The sequence below is a fragment of the Erigeron canadensis genome, chromosome 4 (genome assembly GCF_010389155.1).
Source record: "Erigeron canadensis isolate Cc75 chromosome 4, C_canadensis_v1, whole genome shotgun sequence".
Classification (NCBI taxonomy): Eukaryota; Viridiplantae; Streptophyta; class Magnoliopsida; order Asterales; family Asteraceae; genus Erigeron; species Erigeron canadensis.
The window spans coordinates 29,365,210-29,383,229 of NC_057764.1; the positions used below are offsets into that span (position 1 = coordinate 29,365,210).

An 18,020-nucleotide genomic window follows, 5' to 3' on the forward strand; every position below is an offset into this window, starting at 1 on the left:
AGTAAATATAGTAAAACGCTATTATGTCCACTCTTCCATGTTTCTGGTGGAAATAGTGTTTTGAGTACAACAAATAACTATAGAATTCTTCAAATTAAATTTTAATCATCTTTTGACAATTATATTATATTATTCAAATCATATAACAACTTCATGCATTTTAACATCAAACAAACATCTTCTTGAGAAATATTATTGTCGTATTCTATACCTAAAAAAAATTCAACTTTCATTGTCAAATGAAGTTGATGATTTTTGTTAAGAAAAAATAAAAATGCTAGTGGTGCATAAAGAAATCCATGCATTTCACCATTCACCAACCTACTTTAATTTTCTATCTTAATTTGACATCCACCATATCCTCATTATAAATACTGAAATTCCAAACTAGTTAAAACAAAGCAATAGTTCTAACTTATTTATTTTTCCTTTCAATTAAATTTTAAGAATGTCTAAAGAAAATGTGAGAAGGAATGTGGTGGAGAAAAACAATAGTAGTCCAAATTTAAGGAGAACTAAAGAGAAACCATCATCAACTCAAAGTCTCTTATCAAAGCACTTGAAGAAAGTTTATCCTGTTGGGATACACAAAACAAGCTCACTGCTTTCCCTATCCTCACTTTCTTTAACTCTTTCACATAACTCGAGCGGGTCCTTCACAGACTCTTCTACGACGCTCGAGCAAACCATTTCATCTGCGCTGCAACTCATTGCACCAACACCAACTCCAGCACCGGCCCCTAGAAGCAGAGAGGTACCCATTACTAAAACTAGTGTTCATAGCCCAGTTCCACAAGAGAGTTTGGATTGTAACAACGGTGAAGAAGGGTTGAAAAGATGCAACTGGATTACGAAAAGCAGTGGTAAGTGTTATAGTTTTTATTTTTATATCGTTAACGGCTTGTATATATTGTATTCAATAAATTCCATGAGCAAGACTGTGTGTGTTCAATTTATACTCTACATCAAATGGATAATTAAAATTATAACACTTGATTTATATACATATGCATAAATTTTTCTTTTGCAAACTTGAACTATAGTTTACACTTCTAAGTTCTAACTAGTTCTGACATAAATTTATTAATTATATACGTGTTTACATGAATAATTGTGTGCTTGCATTGGCACACATACACTGGCACACGGTCTTTCTGGTAACAGTCTTTCTACCCTCGGTAGAGGTACGACTGTCCACTGCATATATACCCTGGCTTTGAATCGGGCATCATTGTTGTGGTTGGTGTTTTTAGATGAATCAGGCATGAATCACATGTTTGACGTAGCAATAGGAAAAAGTCCATTGAAGCTATAAATGGAAATAATACAACATAATTAGTCTATTAATTATGAGAGGGAATCTACTTAATCTCTCTATGTATAAACACATTGGACAAATAATACTTGAATTAACAAATGTGGTTGTGGAATCAATTCCTTACTCCTTGCAAAATGTAGATTAAGTATTCCATTAAATTAAACTTCAAAAGAATAATCCAAAATTAATACAAGTAATCAACAATGAGTCATTAACTATGTACTAATTACTTAATTAGTTTATCTTACTCTCCTTGTAGATTTTATAATACTTTGGTGTTTGGTAAGACAGAAACATAAAGCCTAATATTCCATACTTCTATTCCCTTGTCATGAATCTTGATTAATCATTGCCACCAATAAATTAGTATATGTTATATCTGCAACCACTCTACTGTTTTATTGATACTATAATTAGCCATCAGTTGACCATTTGAAATGTCGGCATAATTTAAACTATCCTATAATGTACGAACACTATTATATATAGTTAATACAAAATGGTAGTATAACAAATGCAAGTATCAGTATTATATATACTTAGCAAATAATTTCACAAGATTATTTTTTGGATTTATTTAAACTCATATGTATGTGATAAGTGAACAAACAAATTAATTTTAATTTTGTTTCATTTTCTTTAGATAAGCTTTATGTACAATTTCATGACGAGTGCTGGGGAGTTCCGGTGTATGATGATAAGTAAGTTACATACCCTTGTGTCTTTTAACTTACTTGTATGTTTTTCAAGTTTTCAATATGCTAGAAGTGGTACATATATCGTCAGACGTTAATTAACCGGTTAAGTATAGTACTCACTGACTGAATGTGCTAAACCGGAAATTGATTAACTTGTTATATTGATCAATAACTTATCAACAGCCAACTGTTTGAGCTCCTATCATTGTGTGGAATGTTGATGGATTACAATTGGACTGAAATATTGAAAAGGAAGACTCTTTTTAGGTAACAAATTGCTCATGGTCAAAAATTTAACTATATATAATCCATTGTAACTTTGATACAATTTCTTGTTCATCAATATAGGGAGGCATTTGCTGGATTTGAGCCAAACGTTGTTGCTAAGATGGGTGAGAACGAGATCATGGAAATAGCGTCTAACAAGGAGATAATGTTAGCTGAAAGTCGAGTTAGATCCATAGTTGACAATGCCAAATGCATCCTCAAAGTAAGTAGACAAACTCGCGATATCACCTTAATTGACTCGATCATTTTCAAAAGTTTAATCAAATTAAACTTTTAATAATGCAGATTGCTAAAGCACATGGATCATTTAGTGGATATATGTGGAGTTCAGTAAACTATAAACCAACCATTAACAGATGCAAACATTCAAGAAATGTACCTCTAAGAACACCAAAAGCAGAAGCCATTAGCAAAGATTTATTGAAACATGGCTTTCGACTTGTCGGTCCAGTGATCGTTTATTCATTCATGCAAGCTGCTGGTATGAGCATTGACCATCTTGTTGACTGTTTTAGGTTTAGTGAATGTGTCAATCTTGCTGAAAGACCTTGGAGACATGTCTAACATCAAGTATTTATTGAATATTAATTTATAGGATATATATATACAGTTTGTTGTTTATGTTAACATGATTAATTTTATTTCACAAGTAATGTATTTTAATTAATTTGGTTTGTGTTGATGTATATGCAATGTAATGTAATGTAATGTATTGGCATGGGCTTGACTTTTTTAATCGGAAGGTTTTAACTATATGTGAGGATATATTGTTTTTTCTGTAATAATATTTTCATGGGCTAGTCTATGATACATTGATACCTTGTTTAATTTAATGCCTACATAAATTTAATTGCAATGTAGTTTCGTATGAATTCTGCAATATAAAAAATTGTCACCATCATATCTAAGATAAATTTAAATTAGCGTTGAGCCATTGACAAAGTCAAGTTGGTAGTCGTTTGACCGACTTTGTATCTCAAAGGAACTTTCTAGGAAACGTCAGCTTGATGAATTCGAGTTTCCAATCGGGCCAGTTTTTCCTAGGCAGCAACACGTGTTTGAATTGAATATTTGTTACATAAAACATAAGGGAAACTAGTATAGCTACGGGGCAAGCCGATAGTTGTATGCGTTTTCAAAGTTTACACCGGATGATTTTTAAGATGATTAATCATTTTCCATTTCTTAAACAGCTTGTTATTATGCACAAAGGCATTGTGCCGCAGTACCTGGAAGAAATTTCAAGGTTGAAAATAATCTACAGACAACGCATACATGTAAGGCGCAAACCTGATCAAGGGCAACTGGGCAAGCAAAACTCATATCAAGTTTTTGTGCTTCTTATCATTCATTCTTCATCCATCTTAGACCTTTCGACAAAGCAAATGTATCAAGAAACCACATCTCTTAAAAAAAAAAATAGCCAGAAGTTATCATTAGCCCGGAAATTCTATAGAAATGTAAAGCATTAGGCTATATTTATCACTTTTGATGTCCATGATCATACTCATATCCATCAAAACATTGACAAAAATGTCCACAGACAAACCACATAACAAATACTCGTAGAAGAGAATTTAACCAGATACTACTATACGTTTATACCCATTAACTTTCTTTGAAAGAAAATATGTCCAAGTATATCAGAATATCCGGATTTAATAGTAGACGTTTTGTATCATGATATAGTAGTGGCAATATCAGTCATCCTGAAGTCTGGTATTCCGACATACTAGGCAACTAGCTACTCCTTTAGACCGAGCAAATTTAACAGGTATGATGTATGAAAGACATTTTCGTAACACCAGGCTTATTAGATACCTTACGAAAAACTCTACCAAGGACTATAAGTACATGCAACTCCCCGGTGCTATTAAAAGCATTGACCTCAGAATACAATACCAAAGGATGCAATATATATACTATCAAACTTTCAAGTCAAATATTATTTATAAACAAAGTCACCAAGAGGTGAAAGAGAAATGCAGGTAAAAAATTAATAAACAATAGAGCTAAAGTCTGATCCAAATCCTCACCAACTAAAGGCATCCCTTCATGAATATTTACAGAACGTGCCCATTTCTCTACCTTTCAGCTAAAAGAAACCGAAACCCTACTGCCGAAACCCTAAACATACTTATTCAAAAGTCAAACTCATGTAACCGGTAACATAGCAATCCAGTTTGAGCTATACCTCCGAATCCTATCTCATACATAACTCTCTCTCAAAACTGGCAAGAAGTCCCAAGCCTCTGTCTCTGCCTCTTCCCCATTGTGATGACCTTACGCTTTTCAAATGCAATGTTAAGCAGATCTTGAAACTTCTCTAGAAACAGAAACCATTCTTCGTCGTCCATGTCAGCCAACTTCACGAAACTTGCACCAGCTGGCAGTAGCTCATTTGCACTCCTGTGCCCAGAAGATGAATTCACTGCTACATAATTGTTATTTCCTGCATTTGTCTTCTTACCACCATCACCTACAATGCAGTTCTTTAACGAAACCGATAGCTTTGAAACAGAAGGTACCACCTCAGACGCAGGAAGTGTGACATCTTCCCTTTCCTCTTCACTTTCTTCATCTTCCTCGATGGTTTCTTCAAGTTTAGAAAGAGGGTTTCGCCCAAACCCAAATTGGAATGGAAGTGCAGTGTTTACAAGGTTTCCATTTGATAATTTTGGAGTGAAGTCAAAGGCCGAATCATCATAGTCGATTTCAAATTGGAATGTGTCTTCTTCTGCCCCGGCTTTCGGGGACAAAACCGTCCTCTCCCTCTCCTTTTCGGCCACAATTCTCCTAGCATCCATACATAACACCTCGAGCTCACTCGGTTCCTCTTCACCACGTCGAAATTCCCGGCTCATCATCTCACCAATCTCAGATAAACACAAGCCATAAGAAGCAGCTTGTTTTAGGAAAATCGTGCAGAGAACCAAAACCCGTAAGCAGGCCTCCCTTATCATTGGAAGTTCACTTTTTAACATATCTATGTCATCATAGGGGTTGAGATTCTCAATGTAGTCGAGCTCATCCTCTGAAAAAGGAATTGAAGCTTGTGGCCAATGGATCCACTCAAAATATGGGTCCTCCAAACTTTCGGGTAAACACAAGCCATGATCAATGGGTATGAGCTCAACGTCACTGAATCTTGCACCACCATCATTGTTAACCTTTCTAACTAGTAGATTTCCAGCATGACGGTCCGTGTTAAAAATTCTTATATCTAATATACCAATACGATGAACAGCAGACACAGGAAAGCTCGAGGTTCCATGGTCACTTGCATCAAAATCATGAGGCATGAACTGCTGAAGCGAAGCAATCTTGCTAAAAAGCTGTTTCTTCCTTCGAATCTTGTTGCTACTGCTGTTATTTCCACTTACACCATCATTAACATTAAAAATTGAGTGAGTAATTTTGACCAATGCAGTGGGAGGGACATTAGCAAAGTGATCACGGTCGAGGAGGTAAGCAGCCACCTCTCTGAAACCCGTTTCACCAACCCGAACCGAACGTTTCAACCCAGGTTGACCCAGAGCTTTACCCACAAACCCTTTCGGGTTGTTTGGGGCAAAGGGTTCTTCATCAGTGGGTTTTACTATCGCCACACTCTCACCTTTACTGTTTCTGAAATAATAAGCACCCCCGAGCCCACCATTGGCCGGTATCGGATCAACTCCAGTCTTTATCGCATTCACAACCTCATCAACGAGCTGTTTTGTTCTCTCAAAACTCTTAGAATGACCCAATATCTCAACAGGCCCACTTTGATCCTTCTGTTGTATACCACCATTGGGAGATAAGCAAGGAGTTGAAGAGCTACGATGCAGGCCATTTCTTGTGAAAAGAAGGGGAGAATCGTTACGAATGGCGCTAAGATCGTTATTCAAAACCATATCTCCAAAAGTCAAAGAACTCTCAGTAAACGGAACATTCAAAGCAATCTGTAACCTTCGTTTAACCATATGAGCATTATCGCTTCGATCTAGCTCCATTCCTAAAACACAACCCGATTCAGTTTGAACAAAAACCCGTCTCCTGCCAGTGGTTTTCGCCCCTTCAATCCTACCATCTCCGTGGTACTCCCTACCTAACGGAGTTCTAAAAGCTGCTACAGCCATTTGGGTTTGAACTGGACTGTCCCGGTTAGCAGACATAAATCGCAGAAAATCAACGTAAACTTGCAGAAACAAGCCGCAAATCAACGCTATGACACACAAAGAATCATCCAACACCAAAACAAGTCACTCACTGCATAGACAGAGCCATCTTACTGATTTATATCAGCCTGTTCTGCCTAATCTGTAGCATAACAATACAACACAATCAGCTACTAGTCGTAACAAACGCCTAAAATACTCTAAATACATATTCTAATGACTATTGTCCCCTTCAAACCAATCCATAACTGAAACATTTTTAGCTATTTTCAAAAGCCCCAAAAAAAAAGCTTAAGCTTATTTGACTTTTCTCATTTTTATATAAGCAATTAAAACACTTTCTTTTAGCTTATTCTGTTTAATAACACAATAAGCTAACAAAAATAAGCTTCTTACCCAAAAACCCCCTTAACATAAGACTTAGCTACCATCTCTAATATATACAAATATATACAACCTACAAAGCATAAAAGCATATTGCTTTTATATATCTAAATCATATTACAATTTGCAAACAACCTCTCACAGGACTTTTCACAAACACTTGTTGTGCAACCACAAAAATTCAGAAGAAAATACAAAAAAATATAATTAACATCATACCCAGCTATTAAATTCAATATCCAAAATGTAATATATTTATACATATATTATATAAGCATATAGCAAATTTTATAAAAAAAAATTAATAATAATAATAATGATAATAAAATAACAATAATGAAAGAAAGAAAGCTAACCGAAATGAATGGATCCGGATAGAAAGAAAAACGACCCGAATAACAATCAGAGACCCGAATTCATGATATGAGAATTATATAGAGAGATGAGAAAGACAAAAACACTTTTATTGTTGTGTCTTCTTCCCTGGTTGGTTTGTTTTTTTTTTTGTTTTCTCGCTCTAGAAAAGAAAAGAAAAAACTTGTTGTTTGAGGCTTTCTCTCTCTAAAACTAATCTGTATCTATCATCGTTATCTATATAGACGTGAAGGGGGTCATGTGTTTATTATATTTTATTATTATTAAATTATCATGTTCTTGGACAACACGATAAAATATTATTTTATCTACTTACTACGAGTACTATTTATTATTTTTATTTGAGTAAATTACACTTTTCGTCCCTAAAGTTGGTACGTTTTGCATTTTTCGTCCCTTAAATGAAAAAATTACAATTTTGACCTTAAAGTTGGCAAATATTTTCAATCATCGTCCCTCGCCAAACGTCGTTAAGTTTCAGCCATTAAGTCAGACACGTGCAAAACACGTGAGGGACTGAAAGTGCAAAAAATGACAAGTTCAGAGACGAAAACTGAAATTTACTTTTATGTTGTCATCTTCTTCATTTTCTCCGGCTGACTTTCGTCGGAAAATTCGCCGGAAAACTTAAAATGTCGATATCTCACACGTTTTCTTCGAATTAGACCACGAAACCACCACCAAACTTCTCAAAATTAATTTCCGCACGAATCCTAACCAAAAGATTTCAGATTCAACACTTGCGGAAATCTGAAATTTTTTCGTTGATATTTGATGTGAGTTGATAATGTGGATTGATCGTCGTCGAAGTAACGAACAAAAATAAACCTAAATTACCTTATACTAGATAGGGTAAGTGGGTATCGTATCCACGAGGAGCATGTGGTTGTAGGTAAGTTGTAACAAATCTGGGTAACATGTATCTGCAATTTAAAAGCTGATTAATAAACTATGGAGTATTAAATAAAACACTAGCATGAAATATAAAGTATATGTAACTATATACTAAATAAAGCATATGGAATATAAAATTGAAAGGCATGGAATGTAAATGAAAAGCATCGTAAATGAAATTGTAACCAAGACCCAGTTGACCAAAAAAATCAACAAACTAACATGGAACTTGTACGAACTAGCAACTTTGAGTGCGAATAACTTATAACCGAAACGAGATCCAATAAATTGGTTGTCACACCCAAATTCTTTGTACCTCAATTTACTAATCTAACTATTGTAACAACTTAATAACCTTAACGATTGACCAGTAAACTATATCGAAAACCTTACGATGAAACTAACATCTAACTAAATCGCCAAAAATGAAAGGTAACGAATCGCTTTGAAACTTAACACACTACTAGATGAATCAATAGTAAACTTGTAACAACTTTCAGAATGAGATTTCGGCGTAAGGATTTCACGAACAACAGATTTAAAGTTTCTATACAAAATATTGAATAAGAGCTATAATCAACCAAATGACGAACTGTAAATTGCTTTGAATTTCTATTACATAAACTAAGAATCAGGTGACGGTGATCGAAAATTTTGATCTGAAATATTTGAGTTGTAGGGGCTTGTCAGACCTCCTGGTCCTTTCTTCCCTCTTTGCTCCCTCTTTATATATATTTCTAATATTTGAGTTTTCCGGAAAGTGTTGAATCTGAAATCTTTTTGTTAGGATTCGTACGGAAATTAATTTTGAGAAGTTTGGTGTTGGTTTCGTGGTCTAATTCGAAGAAACGTGTGAGATATCGGCATTTTAAATTTTCCGACGGTAGTCTACCATAGAAGATGAAGATGAAGATGATAACAACAGAAAAGAAAATTTCAGTTTTCGTCCCTGAACTTGTCATTTGTTTCACTTTCAGTCCCTCACGTGTTTTGCACGTGTCCGACTTAACGGCTGAAACTTAACGAAGTTTGGCGAGGGACGATGATTTAAAAAATCTGCCAACTTTAAGGTCAAAATTATAATTTTTTCACATAAGGGACGAAAAGTGCAAAACGCACCAACTTTAAGGACGAAAACTGTAATTTACTCTTTTTATTCTTATTAAACTAATTTCGTGAAAGTATATCGATTATATATGTGATAATTTTGGACATGACCCACGTCCCACACTTATACAATGAGGTTGGGTATGGGCGGCAAATCGTAAATGAAATATCATATCACAAATGGATCATGGTTATGTTTTGTGTGGTTAATAAACTCATTAATAACCATTAACCTATTTAAAGCAATCAATAAATAAAGTGTGAAAAATACGATTGTTTGGTGCTCCAATTAAGACACATCAACGAAGTTTTAAGTTTTATATTGAATTGAAATATATTTTGAACTATTAAGGTATTTTTAACTAATAGTTGTAAATTATTAAATTATATGAAATTGTATTTCATAGTAGCTCAAGTGGTTGAGCACCTGCTTTACAAGCAGGGGTATTGGGTTCAAGACTTGGAAAGTACATAGAAAGTCTTTCTATGAAGGCTTGGCTTGGATATACCCAAGTTCAAGTCTGAAAGGGCAGAGTTTACTCCTAATTATATCTATATGTTGCAGGGTTTACCACTAATTATCATACATGTTTCTTTAATTCATGTTTCTTTATATATATATATATATATATGGAACCATGGCATTACTTTAACACCATTAAATAACGTAAAATTAATATTGTTGTAAATTTTTTAAACGCATAATCTATTTTGCAAACGCAAACACAAACACCCTCTTAGTGGAGTGGTTTTTAACTTTTTAATGTGTCGTATTAATTAGTGACGGTCTTACCCTAGACTATCGTTATCAAAATCTAAAAAGTATTCAATGTATAATTAAGTTTTTGTTGCGGTCTACTTAAACATCAACGATGCTTCGTATAATCATTGAGCAACTAGTAAAACCCATAGAATCCTCATTGGAGTCACAAGCGGTTTGGACCAAATTAAATATATTATGAAGTCGTGAACCTCAACGTTCCAAAATGTGGTTATTTATTTGGTTTGCTGCCTTGCTGGAACCATTGCATTACTCTATGTCACGTTATCTGCCTTTTGTTTTGATTATTTATTCACTTGATTCCTTTCCTCTCGTTTTTTTCAAAAAAAAACAAACAAACAAACAAGAAGAGAAAGTATATATATATATCAAATAAAATAATACAAGTCTTTAAGTTTAGGTTTTAAGCTAATTTTATCATTTGAAATTAAGTAATTACTTTAGTTATATCCATATTTTCTTAGCACCACCCCTCCCCGTCCGCTCCCTAAATGCAAGGAGTGTTTCCCCACAAGGTCACCCATCCCCACCCTTTTCTATTTAATTTACTTTTTATTTATTTTTATTTAAGTAATAATTAAAACTAATTTTAAATAACAATAATAGTAATAATAATAATATAATATATAGAAAAGAAAAAAAAAAATAGACTTTGAACCAATATTATAAATAGTTTAAACTTTAGTGTATAAATTATAAAATTGAATTTAATTACTTAATATTAATGTTATAGATGGAGTCCCCCATCTGTCTCCATTCCCACTTTCACACTGCAACATATAGATATAAATAACAGCTTAGTTTAAAAAAAAACATAACTAAAGGTCACAAGATCGACATCAAAACCGGCACCACCCTCCCTAGTTCCCTCCCCACCCTACCGGTACCGGTAGAACGGATTGGTGTTCAATCTAGTACCGGACAGGTACCGATCTGGTCCTCGAGGCATTCCGTGCACCCTATAAGACTTCTGTTTTGCATTGGTACGTATTTTTTTTTCCCCTAGAAGTTTAATGCACGGAGCATGATTTAGTTGTATATCAAATTGCCTCGTTTATTTTTTACTTAATAGACTTAGTAATTAAGAACTTAATATATTCGATTAACTTAATGTTTTTTTTACTTAATAAACAAAAATAACCGTCAATTATCTATTTTTTACTAAATACATATAGATATTACTTATATATTCAGTCACTTAATATATTCAGGCATTTAATACTAATAAAAAAAGAATAGAAAATTATATTTTTGGTACCTCAAGTTGGCAGTTTTGCAATTTTAGTCTCTAACTCAAAAAATTGCATCTTTCATACCTAAAGTTTTGTATTTTTTTCAGTTTTGGTACCACGTTCATACGACGTTGATTTTTCTCGTTAACGCTCTCACGTGACAAATACGTGAGGGGTATTTTAGTCTTGACCCCCTCTTTTTGAGAAAATTACACTTTTGATATCTCAAGTTGTCAAATTTTTCACTTTTGGTACCTCAAGTTATCAATTGTTTCACTTTTGACAAACATATTTTTATTATACTTTCCAATTTTCATCTCACATATTAGCATCTATCAAACAACACACACTCAAAAATCAACACACACTCAAAAATCAACACACATGATTTTTTTTTTTTACGGCTTTTAAAAAAACACCCAATGGTATATATCCATTCTTGAAATATTATATGTTTTTGGTGTAACTACGGGTGATGGTGGAGGAACTAAATGCATAGGTGGATCGATGGTCGGGAAAAACTCATGTCGCCGGAATACGCACCCACCATCGATCTCTTTTCTTCATATTATTAGAAACCCTCTCACCCCTAGATTACCCTATTCTTCGATTGGAATATGCTACAAACGAAACTTGATTGGAATATGTTACAAACGAGATCTGAACGGAATCTGTTACAGATGAATATATATTTGCTACAAACGAGATTAGATCGGAATCTCTAGCTAAGGTGGAGGTCATGGTGCCTGGTGGGGAGGGAGATAGTCGACAACCCTTTCTGGTGGTGTATGATTCATATAAGAGATTTGAATTTATTTACGCATGTTTATGTATTGGATTTTGTATGGTATAGTGATATAGGTATACATAGATATATGGATGATCCCAACGTGTGTTGATTTTTGAGTATGTGTTGTTTGATAGATGCTAATGTGTGAGATGAAAATTAGAGAGTGTAATAAAAATATGTTGTCTACTTGAGGTACCAAAAGTGTAATTTTCTCAAAAAGAGAGAGGCCAAAAGACTAAAATACTCCTCACGTGTTTGTCACGTGAGGGCGTTAACTAGAAAAAATTAACGTTGTATGAGCGTGGTACCAAAACTAAAAAAAAAAAAAAACTTTAGGTATGAAAGTTGCAATTTTTTGAGTTGGAGACTAAAAGTGAAAAAGTTGTCAACTTGAGGTACCAAAAATGTATTTTTATGTCCTTCACTGATTACCTCAGTGGTTGGACACCCAGACTTTTGTCCAAGAGGTTACAGGTTCGATACTCTCGGCTTGTGATTGCCCGCCAGAATTTTGTCCTGGCTTTCGTGAAGCTTTTACCGGGTGGGGAGGGTCGGGTAGGTCCACAGTATCCAGTCCGGATACCCGTAATCCGGCCCTTGCTATTTAAAAAAATAATAATAATATTAATAATAAAATATAATTTTCTCAAAAAAGAAAAAGAAACAGGAGGCATTTGTCTGATTACCCTTTATTGTATGCATACATAGTATGAACTATGAAGGGTGGAAACTTGGATTTTGTGTCACGTTCAGCATTGACCCTATATACTAAAAACCAAGTATTTATGCATCAAGTACTATGTATCACCTTCTTTGCATGTGTTAAAACTATATCTATACACACCTTTTCAGATTTTACTTTCTTTTTCTATATGTTTCTAAAACAACTGGTCTTTTACAAGTATTTATGCATATACTATGAATCATTTTCTTTGCATGTGTTACAACTTATACAAGAGTACTAGACCTTTCCAAATTTTACTTTCTTTCTATTTTACATGTTTTTTATAATGATAACATAAAAGAATGTAACTACTTATCATACTCTTTACCTCTCTGTTCTTACAAAGACTTTATTCCATACCTATACTAACTAATCAATGTTAAAAACCATGAATATTATTACGTTGAACACTCTCTTTTAATACTATCACATGAAAATATTACTAACTTTCCAGAATCAAGCAAAACGGAACATCTTAAAGCTTACGAATAATCTCCTTAAATCCCGCAGCAAAGCGCGGGTAAATATACTAGTTCATTTCTAAATTCTAACTATTAATATGATTTTGTTGTCATGTAAAAAAACAACCTAGAAACGTTTTTTATAATGTTTTTTGGGAAAATGTTAGGTAAAGCATGCAATACTATCTTAGGTAAAGCAGGGGGTTTATGTAAAATTCGGGAGAGGTTATATATATTTATCAAATTCAAAAATTTAATCTATAACTCTTATTTAATGTGGCAGTACCTAAGCTTAAATAAACTATACAGTACGGATCATTTTCTCATGTTTATATTTTATCTTAAAACATCACACTTCAAGAGAATGTAGGAAAAATGCAACCACGGTCCTCGATTGTTTTGGGTACCCCTTTGTACAAACGATTACGTACATAAGTATAGACGACGGAACCAAAATTTTCATTTGCCAATGCCAATGCCATAGTATTGTTGTAGCTGTATTCTAAGGTTTACGGATTTTGGTAAAAAAGATGAGAGAAAAAAATGTTAGAAAGTTATAAATTTGGCCAAAAATACCATAAGTATACAATTTTTTTTTAATTATATCACTTCACTTATATATAAATAAAACAAGATTCCCATGAAATCATTAATTTTTAATTAATGCTTAGTTGTTATTATTTGATTTATTTATATCAATTATTTCTTTTTTATTTTCTATATTTATGACATCATACTATAATAAGTTTAAATCATTTTCTAATTGATTTATGATTTATTTTATTTTTAACCTAAGTCCAATATAAATTAAAATGTAATTATCTAATTTTTTTTAAACGACTATATGTCAATTTTCAAAAATCGTATCACCATATCTTTTCGTCTTAATATTATCAATCAGCCCGTGTATATTAAATAATAAAACAATTGTTATAAAATTATCATGTTATAAAAATAACTTAATTGGCATCTTTTTAAACTTTATTTAAAGTTACTTTTTTTTTGTTTAAGTTTCTTATGATATTATAAGTATTTTTCATCTTTAAGTTTATTCCATTTTTATTTTTGTTATTTATGATGTCCTTTTCTATAAAAAAAATAATTAAATTACCCTCATATTATATGAGTTAATAAGCTAATCATATATATACATTCGAAATATAAGATATGCTATTTCGAGATTATGAGTATGGTTGAACTATCTCATAGTTCTTAGACATCGACGTAACTTAATATTACAAAAGTTTTATTAATAAGTCCGGGTTGAACCCGGGTTAATTTGCTAGTATAGGTTAATTATCAAAATTGAAAAACAATTAACCATCCTAATCAATTCTCTTAAAATATGATATGACCCATAACACAATTAAAAGGTGAGATTAGTGGAGATAATATGTCAAATGAAGTAGATGCATTAAAAGAATTATTAGGAGATTCTATATATCAGTTACATGGTGTAACGGTGTAACTGTGTTTAAATTATAAAGTTCACTAACATCTAAGGCTTAAAACCTTTTGTTTTAGGAAAATGTTAAATTAGTCCTAAGGCCTTTCACTTAATGTGTATAAAAAAATGTATATAAAAAAATTATATATTTCTCACCCTCTGAATTTCATAGTAAATGTACAACTATTTAATGTATCTTAACGAAAACCGTTAATTATTGTATTTAAAAAAGATATTTTATAATATCATATAAGAAATAAGTTTCTTTTTCCAATAAGTGATTGCTATTAAGTTTTTTTAAAAAACTATAGACTTTGTTAAAAACAAGGTTGTTAAAAATATTTGTTTAAAACAAGGTTGTTTTACTTATTATAGAGACTAGACTTATTTCTGTGCAATGGGACGGCAGTGGGGATAGTGAAGGCGGAGACAGTGGTGTGGGAGGCAGTGGGGACGGTGATGGAGGCGACGATGATGGTGAATGTAAAATTGTTGATGTTAAAGGTGATATTATAGTTATTTTAAGTGTTGAGGGATCTATACTAAAAATTATTTCATTAAGGGTATTATAGGTATATTAGATGGAGATGTTTAAATTAGTGAATAGAGGAGAAAGGGTATTTTTGGTTTTTCAAAGGTAGAAAATTTAAAGAAAAAAATGGGTGGTTTGTTTTATTAGACTAGCACGGTACCCACGCAATGATGCGGTGGTTGTGGCAGAAACAATGTGGTGGTGGGGGCGACTGTTTGTGGTAGAGGCGGCGTCGAGTGCTATAAATAATTGATGTAAAAGGTTAATGCAGATACTTTGGATAAATGACTAATATTGTATTTAATCATTATAATATTTTAGATAATTCTTTCATAACTTTTAAAGAGAAGGTTGTTTTATTTATTAAATAATATAAAAGTATAGATTAGGTGTATAAGGGAATTAGGATTAAAAATTAAGGGTATTTTGAGTTTAAAAAAGTACTGAATTTCCTAAAATAGAAGAGGTCATTATGTTTTATAAAGGGTTATAGATAGTACAGATAATGAGTTTAATCTATCTGTTATTATCTATATATATACTAGGGGTGTTCGCGGTTTGGTTTTTATCCGGTTAAACTGTAAACCGAACTGTTTAAAAAACCGAAAAAAAAACCGTTTTTGAATTTGGTTTTGGGTTTGGTTTGTAACCGAAACCGAATTAAATATGTGGTTTTTGGTTTGGTTATGGTCATATGATAATGAATTTGGTTAAACCGAAAAAACCCGAATAACTTATATTACTATGATGTATTATTAAAAGTATTTAATGCATATATTTTTTTGTATGGATAATTATTTATGTATTTTTTACTTTTTATGTCTATTTGTTATGTTAACTTTTTTCCGAAATTAGAAAAATTCAAATGACAAACAATGAAGAACTCGATGAATTTTTTTTTAATATTGATGACAAACAAGAGTTTAGCAGTTTGAGTTATGTTTACTTATTTATCCATATTGTGTTTGAAGTCTAAATTACCACATTAGTGAAAATTGAAATTATGAACCTATTTTGATTGAACACAACTTAGACAAAAAAAAAAGGTGAAATTTTGTTTTTCATATTGGTTTTTTCAGTTTTAAACCGAAACCGAACTGAATTCTAATTTGGTTTTCGGTTTGGTTTTTAATTTTGAATTAGGTTTTGGTTTTGAAAAATAAAAATAAAAAAACCGAAAAACCCGAACCAAATAGACCGAATAATCAAAAACCGAACCGATGAACACCCCTAATATATACTTTAAAGATAAAACTTGTAAAATAGATTAATAAGCTAACAACCAACATGATATTCATGCAATGTGATAACGGTGTTGACAACGGCGACTGGTGCTGATAGCGGCGACTAGTAGTAGTGGCGGCGGCATTGAGGATGTAGCTGATTGATGTAAAGGTTAATAGAGATATATTTTAAAAGATAAACAAATAATGATATAACTTAATCATTAATAATATATTGGTAAATTTTCTTATTCCAAAAATGTAACTTTTCAATAGGGGTTGATGTAATATTTATTAAATAGTACAGATATAGATATATACTTTTGTTATCTTAATTCATAACATGAGAAGTTTAGACCTTTAGATTAAGTGTAGGTTTTAATTAGAGTCATTTGATCGAATTGGTGAATTCATATATATTTTCTTAGAAACTCGTTTAGATTTAATATTATTAATATATTATACCAAGTTCGAGCCTGAATGAGTTTTTTTCACGAGCTTTTGCTAATCAAGCTTAATTTTGATAGCTTATTGAACTCGTGATCATTTAGTTTTATTTGACAAACGATCCGTTTTCAAGTTGAGCTCGAATTTAATTCATCATGAGCTGATATCGAGTTTAAATAATAAGATTCGAACAAGCTCGATCTTCTAAAATTTTAATGAGAACTGGAGCACTACCAAATTTGGGCGAAGCTCGATTCGTTTCAAGTTAGCTTCACATTATATATATAACAATTCAAGTCTCCTTAGCTACAGGAAACTTCAATTGTTTCACAATTATGCCACTAAACTTTAATTTCTTTTACTTTCGACATGAAAATTGTGTTTTATTTAGTTTTTTAAACTTTCGATATTCTAACTTTTGCCACGAAACTTTCATTCTCTTTACTTTTTATCACAGAAAATTTTAACCTTTTACTTTTTGTCACATAACTTTATTTTTTTTTTACTTTCGGTACAAAAATTTTGTTCTATTTAGTTTTTAAGTTTTCATTTTTCTAACTTTTGCCACAAAAATTTCATTTTCTTTACCTTTTATCATAGAAACTTTTAACCTTTTACTTTTTGTCACATAACTTATATTTCTTTTACTTTTGGCATGAGATTTTTGTTTTATTTACTTTTTAAACTTTCGTTTTTCTATCTTTTGACCACGAAAGTTTCATTCTCTTTACTTTTTATAACATAAGTTTACTAAAGTTTTCACCCTTTTATTTTTTGCCACATCACTTTCGTTTCTTCTACTTTTCGCACGAAACTTTTGTTTTATTTACTTTTTATACTTTTATTTTTCTAACTCATGCCACGTAAGTTGTATCCTCTTACTTTTTACCACATAAGCTTTGTTTTTTTTTTTCTAAACTTTTGTCAACAATTTTAACCACTTAACTTTCGGTTTTTTAACTTTTGTCACGAAAGCTCATTTTATTTTGTTTTTGCACATAACTTTGAGTTTGCGCCACATAACTTTTAACTCTTTATACTTTTTCTTTTCTAACTTTCTACATGAATGTTTCATTTTTTTTTTTACTTTAGACCACATAACTTTTGAATTTTAAACTTTTTTCAACGAATTTTTTTTTTAACTTTTTACCACATAGCT

At 32.1% G+C, this 18,020-nt stretch overlaps 2 protein-coding genes across 2 annotated transcripts; one reads left to right on the top strand and one right to left on the bottom strand.

Moving 5' to 3' along the window:
- The first annotated feature begins 448 nt into the window (after nucleotides 1-448).
- On the top strand, nucleotides 449-3,021 carry LOC122597345 (DNA-3-methyladenine glycosylase-like). The gene is made up of 5 exons (XM_043769946.1): nucleotides 449-863; nucleotides 1,962-2,019; nucleotides 2,200-2,283; nucleotides 2,365-2,506; nucleotides 2,590-3,021. Exons 1-5 carry the CDS (start codon nucleotides 449-451, stop codon nucleotides 2,866-2,868), a joined length of 978 nt encoding a protein of 325 aa, XP_043625881.1. The 3' UTR covers nucleotides 2,869-3,021.
- Nucleotides 3,022-4,224: 1,203 nt separating this feature from the next.
- Nucleotides 4,225-7,394, bottom strand: LOC122595436 (phosphatidylinositol 4-kinase gamma 7-like). The gene is made up of 2 exons (XM_043767795.1): nucleotides 7,205-7,394; nucleotides 4,225-6,606 (listed from the first exon to the last, which is right to left on the bottom strand). The coding sequence occupies exon 2, from the start codon at nucleotides 6,459-6,461 to the stop codon at nucleotides 4,530-4,532; it is 1,932 nt and encodes a 643-aa protein (XP_043623730.1). The 5' UTR covers nucleotides 6,462-6,606; nucleotides 7,205-7,394; the 3' UTR covers nucleotides 4,225-4,529.
- Nucleotides 7,395-18,020: the final 10,626 nt, after the last annotated feature.